Here is a 21,572-nt window from a genome sequence, read left to right as displayed (position 1 = left end):
GAATTCAGAACATAATAATAATACGATCCATTTGACTATAAGTCATCGTGATATCATCTTCAATAATGTTGGCTACATATTGGTTATATATACCCATGATATCATATATGTGTTGAATAGGTAGCTCTAAGATATATTGTATGGTATTAAGGCATCGGTCACGTAATGTTAAAGTATCTGCTAGTCTCTGTTCTCACATAAAGTGTAAAAAAGAGAATTAATTTGAGAAAATTATAGATAAAATCCCACCTCTCAATCTCTCCTCTTTTCTTTGTATCATTTATCAGAAAAATGTACAAAATTTCTTCTAAGATTGTAGCTAGTTTGTGCATTGATAGGTAAAGGACAATGCATTGATGATGCATGAATGAATGTTGCAACCAGATCATAAAATCCATTGTTGATATTATAGTGCAGAAATGGAGCCCATCATTTTAGGATAATTAGATTTCGGTGAAGGTTTAACATATAATAGACTGAAGCAACAGTAAACTAAGCCATTACAGACTAACACAGCACCTTAAATTATGATCTAAAAGCATGACAGATATGAAGATTTCCCATGCAAAACTAGCAAACATTTCACATCCAAATGCTCTAATTGTGTACTGGTGGATGGCGGCGCGGCCTGTTATGGGAGTCCCTGTTCAGCATCTTGAAGATTTCAGTAGTGGCCTCTCGGAGGTTTTGTTTCCGAGTGCTCTGAAATGAATCATGTGGCCAAGTGGGAGCAGAAAGCTTTGATCCTGCTGAAGAACCCAAGCTTGCATGGCCAGATGAGGCCTCGAATGCTTTGGGTTTGCCCTGTGAATCACTTGCTTCATTTTTGCAGTTGGGGGTGACATCGATGCTGGTTTCCTGAGACATACAGAAGGCAACAAGCTATGAGCTTCTTATGAGAACAATGAAACGACAAACCCAATGGTTTGTGTTGGTGAGACATTGAAATTTCTGCAAACTAATCACCAATCTGAACAGGTTCAGCAAGGCATGAACATGTACCTCTGTGATTGATGATTCGAGTGATTCACTCGAGGAGGTCTTTGCATTCCCTGCACAGAGAAAAAACAAGTGTTCAAGTGGAATAATGTCTACTTTTCCGCAAGGTCAATCATGCTGGCTGTCTCAGATTGAAACCTATGTTTTGAATCACGCAGAACATGTAGAGTAATCTCATATGGAATTTGTAGATCCATTAAACATCAGACATGCAGCATACAAACTGTGTCTCCCTCTTATCACTTAACAGCTATAGATGATAGAGATTTAAATGGCTTAAAAGCCTTTGCCTCAGTTGTTCTTTGGAGGGTGTTTCCTTGGTGCACTGTAATCAGAACTGAAAGGCACAAGACCAGCATAGTGAACCCTAACAGGGCGAGATCGATGTTTCAAGCCACACCCTGATCTCATGATCCCATCTCCTCCATTCCCACATTGACTAACGAGGTGATCTACACCTGTGTTTGCTGTGCTTCTTGCTGCCTTCACCTCCTCCACCACCATCATTCTTCCTCTGAGCCATTTCTTTCTACTGGTACCAACAATAGTTGTGGTTTCGCCACCAAGTTCCTGGTAACATTGTCAACTCTTAAAGCAGCTCCATAAAGAAAAAGAATGCTCGTTACAAGGTGCAAATGGTGTCTACCTCATAACTCTTGCCATAAGCTGCAATATCTGCAATGGAGGAATTGAGTGTCGAAAGATGAGCGCTACTACAGGCATATATATATATATATATATATATATATATGTCTAAACCACAGAGAGGATAAGTATCAACCTCTTCGAGCAAGGGCAGCATAGTCCTCCAAAGCAATCAGAGACAGCAAAAGCACAATGGCAGCTCTTGTAGACCTCAAGTGCACCATGACTTTTTCCAGACCAGAATATCTGTCATGCAAACAGAAAGGGAGGAGAAAACAATTCACAGGTTAGGCTTTATAAGTAAGGATTATACTTAACTGATAGGTCAAAGATAGGGTTCCAACATGTCCATTGCAGTCACTTGTGAGATGGCCTCTTGCTTTTATTCATCTCGTTTACTGGTGTACTTGGAAGGACTCAAAGCTTGTTCTTGTGATCAGAGAAGAAAAGACAGAGGTGCTCGAATCTTTAGAGTCGAGTAGGGTGGAAGACACAGGTGTTTGGTGTCTGTCTGCCGCCATGCATGCATCGACGCAGGTAATCAAGCTTTGGCAGCAGTGGTTTTGCCAACCAAACAAACCCAAGGATCTTGGTGTACTAATTTATGCCATGATAAGATCCTGGTCCCAAAATGAGCACCAATCCAGATCATGGTCCAACGCTTTCCTTTTTCCTAAAGCTTTTGCTGCTGATCTCCTTCGAGTGTGACTGGAGGTGTTGAGATTCTTTCGACAGTAGTGGAAGACAGTCTTAAGCTTCTGCACCAAGGTTTGAGAGGGAAGAAGACAGAGGCATGGATATTTCTTATTACGATTTATAAGCATCAAATCTTGAAAGAATTCTTGAGATTAGAGATATGTATGCTCTCCACATCCAGTTAGGGATCATCTTAAATATGTGAAACAAGTTCCCTAAATATGTTACAGTGTCAGTGAGGAGTGGGAGTTTTCTGTGCTGGTCGCAGCCCATAGGATTAATGAAGTTTAGAATGCATCTAAGCAGATCTACAGGAAGTTTTCTTGGAGTGAGTTGTAGACTGAAAGGCCATTTGGGAGTCACCAGTCTCATGCTACCTTCGATGAAGTTGTTGTTCTTGATTTCATCACTCCACGGCAAAGGTCTGTTGACCAAACTATGTGATCCTCATGTATGTGTGCCATGGATGCATGCATGGACACTGCTGTGTCCCTTCTGCTCGGAGAAGAAGTTTGAAGGTGCAGAAAGTGGGCAAGTGACTGCAGCACCCACGATGGCAAGATCAGAAATCGATCACAGGGTTCGTGGGTTCACCATCAGACAGGCTGCTACGAAGAAAGAGGGGGGAGATGGAGGTGGCCTGAAACACGAGGTCGCGCCACCCATCGAACTCGACCTTCTTTATCGGGGGCGGTCATCGATGGTGGGTGAGAGAAGTCTCAGTGGAGGGCATGTGGCGGTACGTTCTACCAAGGAAGAGGGACCGCCATTGTTTCTTGGTGCAGGAGCTGCAGCACGGTTCTCCACAGCGGTCCGTACAAGTCCTGATGCGACTTGGGAGGAAATAGATCGGGGACTGGAGCATGCTTGGGCTGCACTTTCTTTCACCTCTAGCTTCCATGGTGATGTGCTTGCTCGTTTCTTGTTCCTTGTTTGAACCATCATATCTCACTGCCCACAGAACTCTGAAACAGAACAGGCTACCGAAAGCAGTGACTTCTACCGCTGGAGGGGTTGGGAATGATGATAATGTGATGAGGTCTAAGATTTTATATGCATGATTATGTTTCGATCACTGCATAGATGAGCACAAAGCTGAGGACCCAAAATAATGCACAAGGATGAACACAAACAATATTTGTCAATCAAGACTCAGCCAAACCCAAATTACAAAACAAATACTTAAATTTGCAAATCCAAGTCTCAAGTAGGCATATCATGAAGAGATGCAGATTGTAGTTTCTTTATATCATGAAGTAATGCAGATTGCAGTTTGTTTTCCAACAAAGAAACATATTTATCAAGCATCGATATTCGATACAACAGCCTCAAACTCAGTAACCTGCTGGTCTATCTTCTCAATTTGCTGGGCGTACTCAAGAGTCTTAAACCGGATGCAACATCTCCGTAGCCATCGTATTCCTCAGCTACTCTCTGGTTCATTGTCTCCAGAAGCAAGAGTTGATTATTTGTACCCTGAAACAGGAAAATCCCCATCACAATGAGAGAAGAACAAAAGAGAAAAACTCAGATGGCAAGCATTAAGCAGAAATAGGGCACTGGGATGGCTTCGGCTTGCATCACTTAGCACATAGATCTACGTAAGCATATAATTCTAATACTATCAGTAAAGTAATTAGATATATGTTGATTAATTACACTGAAATAATCATCATAGTACAACAACAGCAAACAATTACATCCTAACTATTTAGGATCAGTTATTGAGATTTGTGTAAAGTTAAGAACATTCAAAGTATTCTTGTTTAAACTTTTTCAGGTCTCCATCTATCTTTCCTCGCATTGCTAATCTTAAGAAACTCATTTTGTCTACCTACAAAAGCTATATATTTTCTTTGAACATGCTCATACAATTTTAGTTGATTCCTTTCTGTATTATCCTATATTGAAGCTACACATAATTGTTCATAAGGGAACATGATTTATAAATGAAATCAAATTCATCATGAGTCAGGTGTGCAAGTTTTTTCCTTTTTTCGGTGGATAAAAGAAATGCACAAATTCAAGATGTCTAGCATGTCATCTCACTTTGCAAATGCATGCCTCTTAGGGTGCATCATTAACAAAATGCTGCTATGTGTACTACACGAACATGAGAATAGCACTTATGCAAACTGTAATGAAAAGTATAATAACATTTACTTTCTTTCAAAAGTCTGCTGCATGTTTCTTATATATCATAATACAGTAAGCATCTTACAGGCACTTCCTATGTATGTATACCCTAATGAAATATAGCTGGAAAAGAACCTATTTCTCCAGCACCAAACAATTATCTATCAGGATATTCTTCAAGAATTTCCCATTCTAAGCCTGCTGGTTAAGGAATCAGTCCGGAACAGATGTGTAACCAAAAAAGATGAAATATTTCTCCATACTTGGCATTCCAATATCGTTAATGTTAGAACCATATTTCAAGTACATACATGAGCAGTACCTTCTTGGTCAATTCTGCATTGCTGTGAAAAGATAGGGGTTTTTCCCTCATAAAAAGGCATCAATTAACCTAACATGATTGTCATACCACTTGATGCTACCCGGGCATCACGGGCACAGATAAGTGCCAATATTGACAAAAGCATTTTACTCATCGATTCTTTTGCATTCACAAATGCAATGGACAACATACTTGAATCATGTCTTTAGATCTAATAGCTACAAAGAAGTGGAGCCTTAAAAGTCCTTCAAATCCTAACTATTCGTGTCTAAATTAATCCTGTCCCAGAAATCAACTCCACAAAGGGTCATTTCCTCCTCCGAATCCTGTTTTGTCGAGTTAGTGGACAAAACTTTTGATGCACTACATTGTGTTTATTGCCAATACCAAAATGATCTCATATGATGTTTCCTATGTTATTCCCAGGAAGTGTTACCTCCATCTTGCACTCAATGCAGTCAGTCTCTCTTCTGTAATCTTTAAAAGTATGCTCTACATGAATGGAAGATAGAAATGAAACTAGGACATTTATGCACATGAATTCGCAACAGTCGAACACAACAACACGCAGAACATCCTTCTGTCAGGGTAAACCAGATTCCCAAACTACTAAATCGCAAGGAAAATTCAAAATTTATGGAAGTAACACACAACAATCCGACGATTTAGGATAAAATTGATTCAAAACAGGCTGATTCTGTAACCAGACAAACACATGTGACGTCGTGGAAAGGAATCGAATAGACTACTAAGCAGGGGACCTGAAGCTCGCTCTTGATCATGGTGGAGACGTTAATGAAGACATCCTCTAACGACTGTGCGAGTTCGTCTCTCCCCGTCTTCCCCTTCTCCTCCGCCATCGCCTCCTCCGATCGGTCGTCTCCGAAATCCCCTTTTACGTCCTCCCGAGTCGGAAGAGATCCCACGTGGACCCTTGCTGGCGTTAAAAAGATATCTATTATTAATATTTTAGTAATAGTAATAAAAAATACAAAAAATATTATTATAAATTAGAGGTTTTCAAATATAAGCTTGGATATTTTAATGGAGTGCATAACCCTCCAAGTAAGTCGATATTAAGTGTATATATAACCTTATATTTAGAGAAATAAATATATAAGGTTTGGCAAAAAAAAATTTAAAAACCTAAGTTTTTATTTTTTTTTTCCCGCACGGAGTGCCTCTTTTTATTGTAATCTATTAGAGTATTTTTTATTTTTTAAAAGATAAAATTATTTTTTACCTACGTTTATACGATTCTTTCACGTAAAGCCTAACCTCGCATATATAAAGCCAACATGGGATGACGCGAGAGGGCGAGATATGGCTTTCGTTTTATCGTCGTTCGTGAAGCTCGTAGTCCCCACTTTATCCCCTCCTGCTATCTTATCCCTTTTCTCCTTGTCATTTGTGCTTGAAAGTGAGATGAGAAAGATAGTTAACACAAAGGACAATAGCAACTTAGGGCATACATAGAGAATCCTTGTAGATGAACATGACGATAATAAAGGCGATGAGATTTTATATGAGTCATTGTTACCTCCAAGATGAAGATAAGATCTAAAGGTAGTCACGGTGGAATGACAAGATGAAGTCAATCACAACGGGACGAAGACGATGATAGACGAGATAAATGTCAAGGGTTAACTCATATTTAAAAAAAAAAGTGCTATACGATTTTTTTTATTTACCTTATAATTTATGTAAAAACTAATTAATTATTAAGAAAATATTTTTGTTTGATTTACTACATCGATCTTGGTCAACCATTTGGTCAACCCAAGCGACTTGGCTGACTGCAACCATGGAACAGGCCAAAAGTCAACCGCGATAGTCATAAAAGAGAAGAAAGCATGTACGCCACTGCCGATGACCTTCGTTACCTTCCATCCCCACCTTCTCTCCAAGCGCTCCTCGCTCTCTCCAAGGTCTCTCCTCAAATGCCTCGCCTACGTCGCTTCCTTCTCCACCACTCCCCTCGGTCCACGTCCCCTCGCCAAGATGACCTTCTACCATGTATTCCAGCAATGCTCCAAGCACCACGATGGCGACACCGGCGGCCAAGCCCATGCCCGAATGCTCGTCTCCGGCTTTGTCCCCACCACCTTCGTCGCCAACTGCTTGATCTACATGTACATCACATGCTCCAACTTGGACTACGCTCATCAGGTGTTCGTCCGTATGCCCCAAAGGGATACCGTCTCTTGGAACGCCATGATCGCCGGATACGCGCGGAATGGGTCGGTGGATGTCGCCAAGTCCCTATTCGATAGAATGCCCGAACGAGATGTGATCTCGTGGAATTCGCTGATGTCCGGGTGCTTGCAAAATGGGGGGTTATACGAGCCCATAAATCTCTTCATCCAGATGCTGTGGAATGGGATCGATCCGGATCGAACTACGTTCGCCGTCATTCTCAAATCCTGCGCTGCATTGGAGGAACTCAACATGGGAATCCAGATTCATGGCGCGGTCGTTAAGATGGGTTTGCATTTTGATGTGGTTACCGGGAGTGCTCTTGTGGACATGTATGCCAAGTGCAAAAGCCTGGACGAGTCAATTTGCTTGTTCAGTGAAATGCCAGAGAGGAACTGGGTTTCTTGGAGTGCTGTGATTGCAGGTTGTGTTCAGAATGAACATTATGCCACGGGGTTCGAAATGTTCATAGAGATGCAACGAGCTGGTGTTGGGCAGAGTCAGTCAGCTTACGCAAGTGTTTTCAGATCCTGTGCTGCATTATCCTCTGTGAAATTAGGCAGACAGTTTCATGGGCATGCTTTCAAGAACAATTATAGTTCTGATGTCATTGTTGGAACTGCCATTATGGATATGTATGCAAAAGGTGATAGTTTGGATGATGCTAGGAGAGTGTTTCAATGGCTGCCAACCCGCTCCCTGCAATCTTGGAATGCCATTATCGTTGGATTTGTGCGCAATGATCAAGGGCATGAGGCCATCGAGCTATTTAAACTCATGAATCACTCTGGTGTTGGCTTTGATGAGATCAGCTTATCTGCTGTTCCGAGTGCCTGTGCAGAGGTCAAAGGGTATCTGCAGGGTCTGCAAGTTCATTGCTTGGCTCTAAAGTCTGGAGTTATTTCTGATGTCTGTGTTGCAAATGCAGTTTTGGATATGTATGGAAAATGTAAAGCTCTGGAAGAAGCTTGTGATATTTTTAAGGAGATGGATTGGAGAGATTCAGTATCTTGGAATGCAGTTATTACAGCATTCGAGCAGAATGGACAATATGAAGAGACATTGTTGCACTTTCATCAGATGTTGCATTGTGGCTTGGAACCTGATGAGTTCACTTACGGAAGTGTTCTCAAAGCTTGTGCAGGACTGCAATCTTTGGATTGTGGAGTTAAAGTTCATAATAAGATGATCAAATCTGGGCTTAGTTTGGATTCTTTTGTGGGAAGTGCTCTTGTTGACATGTACTGTAAATGTGGAATGATGGGAGAATCACAGAAACTCCATGACAGAATAGATAAGCAGACATTGGTATCTGCAAATGCAATAATATCGGGGTTCTCACTCCAGAAACAAAGTGAGGAAGCACAGAGCTTCTTCTCCCAGATGCTAGATAACGGCCTAGAGCCTGATAATTTTACTTATGCAACTGTTCTCGATACTTGTGCAGATCTAGCTACAATTGAACTAGGGAAGCAAATCCATGCTCAGATAATGAAGCTAGATTTAGACAAGGATGTCTTCATATCGAGCACCCTTGTTGACATGTATGCCAAGTGTGGAAACATGAATGACTCTCTGCTGACATTTGAAAAGATGCTTAATCGCGATTTAGTATCATGGAATGCCATGATATGTGGATATGCTTATCATGGACTTGGACTAGATGCACTGAGAATGTTTGAGAGGATGCAACTAGAAAAGGTCAGACCAAACCATACAACATTTGTAGCGGTTCTTCGGGCCTGTGGGCATGTTGGTTTGTTTGATGAGGGCATGTCCTACTTTCATCTGATGACCAATCACTACAAGTTGGAGCCACAATTAGAGCACTATTCTTGCATGGTGGATATAGTAGGCCGCTCGAAAGGGATCATTGAAGCCTTGGAGCTCATTGATAAAATGCCATTTGAAGCTGATGCTGTTATATGGAGAACTCTTCTGAGTGTGTGCAAGATTCAAGGGAATGTGGAGGTCGCAGAAGTTGCGGCAAATAGCCTACTGGTGTTGGATCCTGAGGATTCATCCTCTTGTGTTCTTCTATCAAACATATATGCGGATGCTGGAAGATGGGGAGAGGTGTCAAAGATGAGAAGGTTAATGAGGCAGAGTAAGCTTAAAAAGGAACCTGGTTGCAGCTGGATAGAGATAAAGAATGAATTGCACACTTTTCTTGTGGGAGACAAGGCTCATCCTAGATGCAGTGAGATATATGAAAGGTTGGATGAACTAGTTGCTGAGATGAAGTGGGTAGAGTGTCCACCTAACCTGGATTCATTTATTGAGGATGAGGAAGAGGATCAGCAAGAACATCTTGCAATGGGTAATGGATGAGCCACTCAAACGAGAACGATGTATTAAGCTTTTTTGCACCAAAAAGGAAATAGATGCTCTAAATTATTCTTTCTTAAGCAACAGCCTAAAAATGGGTTAGGAAGTGTATACCAATTGGTCATATGTTTCTTTGAATGGTTGACAGGCCATCAGTCCCTGGTTAAGATGGGTCACTCAAATAAAGGGGGTCAAATCAAAGATGACAGACTTGAGGTTTAATGTTTTTGTCTCCAAGTTCTCAAGTTCCTTTTGAGCTCCAACTGACATCTTTACCAATCTACTTGCCTAGAGAGTTGCAACATCGTGAACTTCTGATTCTGTTTTGAAGGTATAATTTGAACTCTTTTCTTCCCTATTCAGCTGGTTTCGTGTTAAAATTTTGTTCTAAAGTTACTTGCAAAATTCAGAGAATCATTCGCAATGGTATGAGAAACAAGCATGGTGATGGTTCCTGTCGTACGGAAATTCAGCTGATGAATGAATCTCATGCTGTTGTATCTGATACCATCTTTGTTTGATGGTTCAATGCTTTTGCCAGGTCAAGGGATACTTCCAGAGTTTCCTAATGCATTGCTTGACTTTTGAAATTAGTCTCGGATATTTCGTCTGTCCTGGATCGAGTTTGAATGAAAACAGATAGCTGTGGTACGGGATCTGCATGTTTTCTAATGGCCCTGGAGGAGGGATTGTTGCATCCTTATCAGAAGCATTGTGGCATGAAACCATGTGATCGGCTCGAAGCACTCTTGAGATGCCATGTTGAGTTAGCTCAGTCAGGATTTAGATGCTGGCAGCAGTGATGATACTGTATTATGTGCGTGTAATTTGATAGAAACATTTGAACTTTCGGAAATAGAATTCTAGTTTTAAATCTTCAATTTAGCTTTGTATGCAAGCTATACTGTCCCTTTTTTAATCATCATTTCTTCAATGCTTAATGATGTTGAAGCATCGACCTACTCCACTCTTGAATGTTTGATTGTTACTGTCTGATTGTATTGTTCGAGTAGGAAATCTTAAGAACTTTACTCACCAAGATGATGACTAATGTTTCCACTGTAATTGAACAACAATACAGGGTTGCTTGTTAATGCCAAAACAGTAGAATAGAACAGAAACTTCATTCAACGATCATATCTCATATCATTCTTGTTGAGTGCTCAAAAGAAAAGCATACCAAAATCACATTTACAGACAGTTACCACAAAGACTAAAAGAGGGATTTGTATTAAAACTACCACCTCAGATATAGGCTGTTGATAAATACAACAAAGCTTTCCACATAAACGCAGCTTACAGTAGAATACAAAGTCTAATTCACAAACCAATCTGTTGTCTTTTAGGGTGAGTATTTTGTTATGAGCTTGTCAACATGAATGATAATATCGTCAATGTTCGGCCGCGCTGCAGGTTGGGGCTGTAACATCCACACCACGAACTGGTGGAGACTCTCAGGATAAGGAGGGTTCAGCCCAGATGGCCATTTTACCTGTGCATTCATGACAGCTAACTGTAAGCTCCCTCCTGATTCGCCGAGCACGTACTCAAAAGGTGATGTGCCGTACCTGCCAAGAACCAAACAGATGATAACAGGTGAGCTATTGTAATTAATAATACCATAATAAGGAAAAATTGTAATAATAGTTCACTTGTAATGAAGGTTTTTCCATGCCTGTAGTGACAACATTTGGTTTTTTTTTTTTTTAATGTCTCAAACATGCCATAATATAATTAATAATTCAGTAATTCTTTAAGGTCGGTGTTCTATAAGTGGTAAAAAGTAAGAAAAAAGCTAGAACTGAAGAAAATATCATTTCAACTGTGTAAAATTAGATTCAAGCAACATATCCATTGATCATTGTCATCTTTGCTAGAATTAAACTGAGACTCGAATTGGCCTTATCAACCACATACATCGATAGTCCTATTGGTCAATGCAATATTATTTTTGTGATTTGCTGTTGATCTTCTCAAGTAAATGACATTATTCGGTCAATTTGTATAGAGAAAAGTCTGAAGTTTGAAGCACAACAAAATAAGTCATGTAAATCGCATCATAAAAAGAAAATGGTATGTAACACGAGCAAAGGAGCAGCAGAACATAATAATCAACAAGAGAATTGCATAGAGTCCAAACACAAAAAAGGTACATGAAATTCTCACATTATCGCATATAGGGTACATCCGAGAGACCAGATATCTGTCCTCTCATCGATATCAACATGGCTTGGACAGTCCCACAATTCAGGAGCTCGAAAAGGTGCAGAACAGTGCTCACTAGCCCATTCCTATGAATAAATACATCAAATAAGTGAAAATATGTTAAGACTGCATCAGCTTGTTGAACAGCAGCATTTTTCCTGTTAATCAAGTCAATTTAATAGAAGCAGGAAGTAGATGATGTGACTGTCAAAAGGGGTTGGTAAATACCTAAAGTATATTGAAGCTATATTACCAAAATTTCGGGTAAAACTCAGTCAGAGAACTACCATGGCATCAAAACATAAGAACTTGTGATTTTGAAACTGTATTATTTACAATACTTCATTTTTTTTTTTGGATATTTCAGTGACAGTTTCAACTTTCAAGTTAGCTCTTCAAGCAAAAATGATAAATCCCTGTAAAAGAATCACCTTGAAATAAGTCTAGTGTCTTGTGATCTTGCTGATTTGTAACTTTTGAGGATATCATGATTAGAACAATGATAACATATACAATATTTACAACCAAAATCCTTCTCTAAAATTGATTCATACCTGCAACTGTAATGCCTCTGACCTTGAACAAATTTCTTTTCTTGCTGGACGTGCACTACCAAAATCCATTAAAATAGCAAGAGGAGGCTGTCCCTTCCTGTGAGTAATGAGAACATTACCAGGTTTCACATCATTATGAGCATATGGAGGATCAAAACTGTGCATGTGCTTCAGACCACCACAAACCTGTATGTAAACAGAAGGCAACATGTTAGTCTAGTACCTGTATATGACTAGATTGGTAAATTACTATAAAAATACATACTGACAGGTGAAGAACTGGAGAATAGGAAAACAATGCAGACAAGTTCAAGTGACAGCAAACTTAGGACCCAAACATAAAGCTTCATGTAAACCCAGATCAGTATTCCACTGGAATACAAACTACAAAGTCGTACTTTTGCAAAGACAAATCAAATAATATGTCTTCCCATCAATCTCTTGTGTATATTTGCAAAAATGACACTCTTCACTGCTTCTAGCAGCTTAAAGTATCTTCAGACAGACTAAGTGATTACAATTTTATGCAGTAGATACTGCAATAATTTGACAGGAATAACACTCGGCAATCTTTCTCCACTTAACACATAATTAGGATGAAAAAAAATGCTACATTAATGTAGAAATATTAAGTATCCATTTTTTCTCATCCAACCACAGTATCAGGATCAGGTGGGTTTGGAAACACTAGATATTTAGTTACAGTGATGCAACTAGATTATAAGTAGAAAGCACAAAGTTTAGAGAAAACTTCCAAAGATTGCAAGCCAACCTATCCACTTTAACAACCACTGAATGCTTTTGCACAATATATAAGAAATACAAAAATTTGAAAAGCAGCTTTTAGAAAAAGTTAGGTAGTGTTGGCGGATGAAAATAACTTGAATCTCAATCAGAGCAACACAGCATCTAAGACAAGTTATTTTCAGAGACCACTTCCTTCCAAGCTGATGATTATATTTTAATAGTTTCCAACTATTAAAAATATAATTAGTTAATTATAACTCTTATATCTTATGGAAACATGTTCACCATGATGAAACCTTTGTTTTTTTGAGAGGCAACCGGTAGTTAATTATAACTCTTATATCTTATGGAAACATGTTCACCATGATGAAACCTTTGGTTTTTTGAGAGGCAACCGGTGCAATGGACAAAATATAATTTCATGAGCTAGTTAATAAATTTCCATTAGTTTCTGTTTCAGTTTTGTATTAATATTCGATGGCTCTCCATAAGAACATGATGTTTAACATTTGAAAACTTACATTACGTCTTATTATCAAAGTTAAATAATTCTGAAGCACAATAAAGTCCTATTTTTCACTGTCACAACTCCTAGCATAAATACAGAAGAAACAGCAGCCCTTGTTTGTGTATTGGATCAACAGAAGGAACTGGAATAATTGAACCCACTATAGACCAAATCATAGTAGAAGTAATATGAACAAAAATAGCACATCTAAGTACTTTAGAGTCCACCAAGCAAAGAATATTTGATCAAAATAGCAAGTATTATTCAATTGAAATCAATTCTTGTAAAAAGATAGCTTCCATGAGTAAGACAAATTCAGAATCAAATAATAAATATACAAGAGGAAGAGAGGAAGATGAATGTACCTGTCTGAAAATATGAAGAACAGTAATTGTTGTAAAGCTTTCCTTTTTCAATTGCATAGCTTCGGCTATGTCAAGTAAAGTACCATCTAGGTGAACTGGGAACAGTAAGTAGGCTTCATGCTTAAGTAATCCATCTTGCATCCCCTACACACAAATTAGTGAACTATTACAACTTATCAAGTTGAAGACATATCCCATCGCACAGTTTGAGATGCAAGTAAATGCCCGGAGAGTATCTAAAGTGGTAAAATTTTCTCCCCGAACCAGTAGCACAAACCAGGCCATGAAAAATATATATAAGATTGCATGCGACAATTTCAGCTTCGAAAACAAGTTATAATTTCAAGTGTTAAAACATTTGGCAAAATGTCTCTGTTGAGATAACCGAGTTGGTTAGTGCAATGTTGCACAAGTGATAGTCTCAGATTTGACTCCTCGTGTAAGCATCACGTACACCATTTGATGTAAGAGAAATTTCTTTCAAATTTTTTTTAACTTTTGAAAATTACCTTGCCTATCAGGAAAGTAAATAATTTTGATATTAACTATGTTGATGCTCTTATGATGAAGGATTTAAATTATCATCCAACACTAGTTTTAACAATTGTTCAGATCAGGGTAATACAGGTATACCAAGCGGTATATGGACCTACACCACCCCCGTATCACCAGAAAAAAATAAAAATTCAATTCGAAATTGTACTGGCCTATATGATCCAATAACTGTCGTTTATTGGATCAATAAATACTAGTCAGTATGTACCAAGCTGACCAGTATTTGAAATCTCATATAAACCTTGCTTCTAAAGGATTACTTCATAATAACCACAAACTAATCATTTCTTATATGATCCTTAATCAATTCTTTAATTAAAAATTATTTAATGATTGTATGTACGATGTAGTTAAACTATATATAGAATCAATTACCTTCACTGGAGACTCGTCAATTTACAGTCAATAGTCAAGTAAAACCAGTTATAGGGCGGGCCTTGGTACAATGGTAAGGTTACTCTTTTGTGACTTGGGAGATCAAGATTCGAGTCCCAAAAATAACCTCTTTAAATATTTAAAGGTAAGGCTACCTTTGTTGACCCTCTCTAGGCCCTACAACGGCAGGAGCCTCGTGCATGGAGTATGCCATTTAGTCAAGCAAAACCATGTTGCAAAGAAAGATTGGATGATGATGACAATGCTAATCATCTTTTCTTTACACTGTAATGTTTCTCGATAACTGTGGTTAACAACCGTGCAGGCAGTGATATCAAACTTTAGTGCACTTGCAACAGGTGTTTTCTCGTAAACAATCTAAAATAATGCTAGGATTCAGTCATGCCATTAATAAGATATGTCCCTTCGCTGAAAATATTTGGTTTAGATGTCAACAATCATCACAACTTTAAGGACTCCATTCAGTATTACATGCTTAACAAAGGCCCAACAAACAAGAAAGAAGCTTGCTTTTATTACATACAGAATGGAGGCCATGATATGAATACGGAAATGGTCATATAAACGTAGAGCTTTCTGGTCTGAGTCATTGTTATTTAACTTTATACATTGAGCAAGCATGTGTGTAAGAAAAATTGACAGAACAAAATATACAAACTCTGCAAAATGATTGTCATGATGGATGTTTCATGGTAATTCAGTGTTATCCTATATAAATATTCTCAATAGCTACTAATCAAGCAACTATCTCATGCCTGAATTACACCGATACAAAATGGATCTTACAACAAGCATTAAATTAATCAATTATGAATTCACCAAGCATATGAAGTCTTGATATATTCCATATAATCACAGTTCTAGTTAATGCAATATGTAGTACATGAGTTCACACCCACAGTCAGAAGGTCGAGACTCAACGAACAATCTATCAACTCAGAAAGTATTGCTTCAATACAAAAGCAATACAAATTGTCCCTAATACCAAGCCAATATAGAGATCTAGCTAAAATGATTAGTAAGCATATTGGCTTCCTAGCGCCAAAATAACACCAAGTACTTTAAACAAGAAAGTTCAGAGTACCTTAACGGGAATGATTGCATGATCGAGGAGGGGAAGCAGATTAGGGTGACTGAAGAGCGACGAGACACGGATCTCCAGCCTAACCAACTCCAACTGCTCTTCTGTTTGAATGATGATTTTCTTCATGGCATACGTTCCATCATCTAAAGATATGTACAGAGTCATATTAAACTGGTCGACAAAAGCACTATTGAACCAACATTAGAATCCGAAATGAACCATTATTCCTTCATGATTTCACCCGATCAATAAATTCGATAAAAAAAGCCCTTTTGCTCTTCGCAAATCGTTATAGATCCAAAACGAACGATTTTGCTAGGCAAATACAACGAATCTGAATGCCAATTGCACCGACTCATAGTCGAGATTTTGGTGGAGAACAAGCAAAGAGCAAGCCGAGCGAAACTAGGGAGCGCGAGACCTGAGATGTGGGAGGGATTGATGGACTTCTTGCGGGCGAGGCCATCGGCGACTACCTCTTTGACGAGGAAGACGAAGGCGAACCCGCCCTCGCCGAGCTGCCTCACTATCCGGAAGCGGTTCTCGTTGATCCAGACGTCTCCGCCCCCGCTGACGGCGTCATAAAAGGCGTTGAGCCCCGATAACGAGCATCCCATGGTCCCTTCTCTCTTCCTCCCTTCCTCTCTGCTCTCCTCTTGTGAAGCTTGTGTGGGTCTACTGTTATCAATGGAGGGGAAGCATCTCTTTGTAGTTTCTTTTACCTCAGTCATAAATCTTGGAATTAACATGGAAAATGATATGATTTGTGGAAGTAGATCATTGTCGTCAATCTTTTCCTGACCTCAGTCACAAATCTCAAAGCAGTTACGCCCCACTGTCCTTGATAATATTTTCGTCAACTCAATATACGGCAGTGATGCAAAGGTGCGTGTAATGACAAGATGATCTGCTTTGAGATCCGCGCTGTGACCCGTGAGAGAGGAGTTGTGCCCCTTTGTGGTCCTGAGATCGAAGGCGGCGTTGCAAGCTCCAGCGATCGAAGAGACTGTGAGAGAGGAAGGAAGGGGATGAGAAGCACGGTGGGGGACGTGGCCTACAAGGCATTGACGGCAGCGCTGGGCGCCGCCACTCTCTACCTGGGGGCAACCTTCTCCGTCAACCTCTACCGTGGCATCTCTTGGCACTCCGCTCAATCCGCCGTATGGTTTTCTCTTCCATTTTCTTCTGCTTTCTCTTCTTTTATCTTTTTCTTTCGATCCCGTTCGCTGAATTCTTTGCCTAACTTGATCACGATAGTCTGGAAACTGATTGGGGAACGAACGATCTTAGGGTTCAGATAACTGAGGCGAGATCGAGCCATGGCCTTTTTAGTTGATTTGGGCAAGGAAAGCCTGCAAATTTTTGTAACAGAAACAAAAATGTGTGGGGCAGGAAAACCCTAAATCTTAGTGCCTAAGGCTGCTATGAACTTGGTGGAGTGGCATGCTACAGACTGATTGTTTGGATTCCTCCATTTTTGAATTGATGGATAAGATACCTTGAAAGTGAATATGTTTTCTATTCTTTTTGGGCTATCAGAAGTGTATGGTGTCCGCAGAATTCTTAAGGGCCTCATATTACGTAATATGATAGTCATCCACCATATTGGTATAAATGAACAATTGGTCATATTGTAACATCTAGCTGTAACTGCTAAATTCATGTCAGTGATTCTTCATCATTATTTGTTATCGATATATGGTTTGATGATTATTTTGTATGTGGATCTTGGTGATTGATCCACAAACTATCTTAAAGGCATCTCCAACTCATCTTATAAGTTTCTTATTTGTGGTTTGCAATTTTCATCTATAATCAGGAGACTTGTTTTGTTTTGCAAAGAATACCATTTTTGAAATAGAAAGATGTTCTTTTCTTGCTTGAGAATAAAGCATATATCAGTTTTTTAATATTTATGTTGCAATTGTCAAGGATGATTGTCATTAGTTTTAAAACTGTGGCTAGTGCTAAAGTGATGTGGACGATAGATTCAAATAGTGGGAAAAGCAGCATATAGCTCTGTTTAAATAACAAAGGCATAATTCATTTCAATCATAAATAAGGAAAACTTTGCTTAGGTTAGGATACAAGTGTAAGTGCCTTTGAGCTTATTTTGCATTTTGGACCCTTTTTTGCAATCTACAATAGTTTGGATGTGTTCCCTATTAAGATTTATTGGTGAGATATAGCTACATGATTTGAGCCCCCTGATGTGGCGCAAATTGGTGAAGGCAGTTCCACATCACACTCATGCTACTCTTGGTTTGTGAAGAAATTATTTGGGGATTGTTGGAAAGTTTTAGATGCTTTCTAAATCTTCTGCATTTTCCTGTAACTGGTTTTAAGAAATCCTAATAAATCTTGGTTTCAAATAATTCATTCGTTGCAAAATCTTAAGATTTCAGTCCTCACATGTGTAGTAAGAGACCAATCTTTCAGAATTGCTAAACATTTTGTGATGTATTAAAGTTCTTGTGCTCTTTGAGTCTAGGTTTGGAGAAATTTCTTCAATCGTTTTTGTTTTAGATCCTGCACATGGAGCTACTTTCTTCAGAGAAATAACATGATATGCCTGGATTTTATTGAAATATTTTTTCGGTTTTTGATGTTTATTCCTTAAATTGGATTAGTGGCAGGATTTGGTTAGATAATAAGAAAGAAGAATTTTAGTTGATTTGGAATCAAATTCTTGATTGAGTTTTTTGAACTTTGGAAGATTAGGGTTATGGATCTATAGTAGGGGTGGATCTCTAAATGCATCTGTGAACTAACATAAGCTAAGTGAAGCGGCCAACAAGTTGAAAATTCTGGTCTTTGTTGGACATTGAACATGAAAAACTTTCAATGAGTGATGAAGTGTTTACTTATTTTGATATCAATGGTGCAGTTATAGGAAATTATTTTATTTCTTTTATTGGTAACATTTTACCTTTGTTATCTTGGTATGCCATAAAGTTCAGTAAAAAATTTTGATTTTTCCCTACTCTGGTTATTTGTTAGGATGGCGTGAGTGTTTTGTTTCTTCATTGTAAAGTTGTGCGTCAGCATTGCGCATGTAGGCAATATGAGTATAATTCATGGGTTCTTTCCTCTCATACTGTTCTGTTTATCTTTTTCGTGCCTTATAACTATGTTCATTGCTGCATCAATCCGCTGAACTTTTCTCATGTATGTTTTCTGATATGCTGTAGATCACATAGTACCTAACTGATAATTTTTACAGAAGTTGGAGAAGGAAAAATCTGAAGAATGAATCAGATCCGTCTTGTATATTTTGAATATTTTGAAAGGTATGGGCGTCAGATGTGACTGGCTATCCCGAGTTGAGGTGATGTTTACATGAGGCAAACTTGCAGCATGTTGTACTTCAGGAATAAGGATCGGTGATTTGTGCTTGGATTTGGTTTTGTAATTCTTATCTTAATTTCTAGTTAGAAGAACTTGAAACAAAAGTGAGGAATTTGATCCAAAAGGGGAAGCATAAGCCTTTACATGGAAAAACCAAGAGCCCTTTCCCTGGGGATAATTGCATGTTCTCTTGGCTGGCAGATGTCCTTGTAACTAGATAAGAACAAGAGATCCTGTCAGCCACAGCATTCAAATGATTCATTGAGAAGCCATGGTATATTTCTTTCTTTCTTTCTTTCTTTCATTTGCTTTTACTTTTTTTGTTCTTCTCTGTTTCTTAAACCCAACAAAAAAAGAAAACCTGGACCACATGAGGTACTAACAATGATAAATTTAAAAATATCCCTTTTTCTCTGTCAATTGGCAGATCCCTCTAAAATTTTCTGTCACCCTTTCTTGAATGAATATTGTCGAAGGTGTGCAGAACTCATCACAAGTTAGTAAGCTTCAAGTGAGTTTTCTTTTGGGTTTTTTGTTCACTGTTTTTGACCTGCATTCCCTTTCATTAGTAAGTTGATTATTTATTTATTACCTGGTCAATTTATGCATGATCTTATTCTTGAAAATACTATTTTTAGCACTGTTATATATATATGTATGTATGTATGTATGTATGTATGTATATATTATTAAGCTAATGCTAACAAATGAATTTTATTTCTTGTTTAACGATATGTTGATAATACATCATTTGTTGGATTCCTATGGTTTTTGCTGCCTTACTGTGTTAAGAAGATTTGTTGATGCTGATAGGTAGTAAAAGATGATCCTGTGCTTAGTTTAAATTTCTATTCAAAGTATAGTTTTTGGCAAAAAGGAATTCATGATCCTTCCCATGTCACCAAGGAAAAAAATCTATACGAGAATACAGCAAACAAGCCATGGAATATGGTAGCTGGCATCACGAGAGAGAGAGAGAAGTAAAGGACAAGGGTGAATTGGCAAGGGGACACTACTCTCACAATATGGTGTGCTGACAGAGAGTTTAAAGATGACCAACCTGAGGGCCCCATTCAGATTCTCACATTCATTGGCAACTCAACAAAGTTACACTTACTGTCACCGCCAACCCATCCTCCTCCCCTTATTTTGGCCAGTTTAAATGTGCCATGTGCCGTCCAACTGCAAAAACCCTCGATGGCACAAGAAACCATCTGCAACATAAGTACTCCTCATCCTAGTTTCTTCTTTTACTATAAACCCCAACAAAGGGGATGGGTTAACCGAGTTGGAGTGACTGAAAACTTTTGATTCAGAAAAAGTACTTGTTTGGATGGATAGGAGGAGGAGATGCTTTACGCTAATGGAAGAACAATAAGACACACCCCCACTTGGCCAATCCTATTGCCACACAGTCTACATAAGCATGCAGATATTGTTCTCTAGTACATGAGACGCAGTGGCTATGACTGAGTGACATCTAAGCCTTGGCAATATAATTATTATCAAGGCAGAGGACCATCAAGAAGAGCAGTCTTTGGGAAAGGTGGATTTCCATAGTGTTGTTCCTCCATTCTCTGGAGGATTAATTTATAAGCCTCGCAGTCAAATGATCACCCAATTGTCAAAAAAGGTTCCTCAGATGCAGAGTCATCGGGAGGAGTGCCTGTCAACTTGGACATGCCCCTCGAAACAACAGTTGCTGATGCCAATCACAGCCAGCATCTCTTTTGTCATGGGATTTCAAACTTGTGCTGTCTTCTCCGACTCCGTCGGGGATGATGGCTGCTGAATGAGAAGCGAGCTTCCAGCTTATCCAGCATGACTTCTGGCGAGTAGATTTGGAAGGGTGTTGTAGTCTATCCATCATGCACAACAACTAGGAAGGAGGAAGAAGAAGAAGAAGAAGAAGAAGAAGCAGTGCGAAGGAAGACAGAGCAGAAAAGCGTGAGAGAATTAGATGCCTTCAGCCATCACAAAAAGAAAATGTTCGTTCCTTGAGAGAGGAGAGAGAGAGTCTTTTGGGGTTCGTCGGAGGGGGAATACAAGGCAAAAAACCAGCCCACCAACTACGGGCGGAAGTGGGGCAGCCAAATAAAGCGTTTATTCCAAATGACCAAACCGCCCTTTGGTTTCCGACGGATTAGAAAACAAACTAATTAATACAATATATTTAAATCTCCATTTGATATGATAATTATATTTTAAATAAACTTATATAGTATTTCGATCGATCATTGCGAAACATTTATCAAACTATTAAGCACTATAATAGTTGTTAAGATGATCGAATATTTTAGGAGGTGTTGAGTTGACGATTGATATAAGCATAATATTTAATCAACATGTTGAGTTGATCAAGTGTCTAATAAGACGATGTGATATGGTTGGATTATATATATATATATATATATGTGTGTGTGTCTGATAAGTTTATGTTATCGATGGATGAATGAATGAATGAATATTTAAATTATATTAGCATAAT

General features: G+C 38.8%; 3 protein-coding genes and 1 long non-coding RNA gene across 5 annotated transcripts; 1 reads left to right on the top strand and 3 right to left on the bottom strand.

Annotated features, from left to right (window-relative positions):
* Positions 1 to 430: 430 nt before the first annotated feature.
* LOC103981020 (uncharacterized) lies at positions 431 to 1,973 on the bottom strand. Its single transcript, XM_009397588.3, has 5 exons — positions 1,781 to 1,973; positions 1,646 to 1,674; positions 1,458 to 1,569; positions 1,003 to 1,052; positions 431 to 858 (listed from the first exon to the last, which is right to left on the bottom strand). The coding sequence occupies exons 1-5, from the start codon at positions 1,866 to 1,868 to the stop codon at positions 598 to 600; spliced, it is 540 nt and encodes a 179-aa protein (XP_009395863.3). The 5' UTR covers positions 1,869 to 1,973; the 3' UTR covers positions 431 to 597.
* Positions 1,974 to 3,559: 1,586 nt separating this feature from the next.
* Positions 3,560 to 5,716, bottom strand: LOC135635319 (uncharacterized). The gene is made up of 2 exons (XR_010495597.1): positions 5,560 to 5,716; positions 3,560 to 3,816 (listed from the first exon to the last, which is right to left on the bottom strand). It is a non-coding gene; the product is annotated as an uncharacterized LOC135635319 (long non-coding RNA).
* A 925-nt stretch (positions 5,717 to 6,641) lies between these two features.
* LOC103981018 (pentatricopeptide repeat-containing protein At3g02330, mitochondrial) lies at positions 6,642 to 10,266 on the top strand. Of its 2 annotated transcripts, none has more exons than XM_009397587.3 (2): positions 6,642 to 9,653; positions 9,864 to 10,266. In XM_009397587.3, the coding sequence occupies exon 1, from the start codon at positions 6,668 to 6,670 to the stop codon at positions 9,323 to 9,325; it is 2,658 nt and encodes an 885-aa protein (XP_009395862.3). In that variant the 5' UTR covers positions 6,642 to 6,667; the 3' UTR covers positions 9,326 to 9,653; positions 9,864 to 10,266. The 2 variants fall into 2 exon arrangements, with proteins under 2 accessions (XP_009395862.3, XP_018681103.2); XM_018825558.2 differs by having other exon boundaries at positions 9,733 to 10,266.
* Positions 10,267 to 10,444: 178 nt separating this feature from the next.
* On the bottom strand, positions 10,445 to 16,428 carry LOC135634937 (uncharacterized). Its single transcript, XM_065145693.1, has 6 exons — positions 16,158 to 16,428; positions 15,737 to 15,879; positions 13,702 to 13,845; positions 12,082 to 12,267; positions 11,489 to 11,613; positions 10,445 to 10,890 (listed from the first exon to the last, which is right to left on the bottom strand). Exons 1-6 carry the CDS (start codon positions 16,351 to 16,353, stop codon positions 10,665 to 10,667), a joined length of 1,020 nt encoding a protein of 339 aa, XP_065001765.1. The 5' UTR covers positions 16,354 to 16,428; the 3' UTR covers positions 10,445 to 10,664.
* Positions 16,429 to 21,572: the final 5,144 nt, after the last annotated feature.

This window comes from Musa acuminata, chromosome BXJ3-4 (assembly GCF_036884655.1).
Source record: "Musa acuminata AAA Group cultivar baxijiao chromosome BXJ3-4, Cavendish_Baxijiao_AAA, whole genome shotgun sequence".
NCBI classification, from domain to species: domain Eukaryota; kingdom Viridiplantae; phylum Streptophyta; class Magnoliopsida; order Zingiberales; family Musaceae; genus Musa; species Musa acuminata.
The sequence above is the reverse complement of the archived record's forward strand: the minus strand, read 5'-3'. Positions and strand labels throughout refer to the sequence as shown.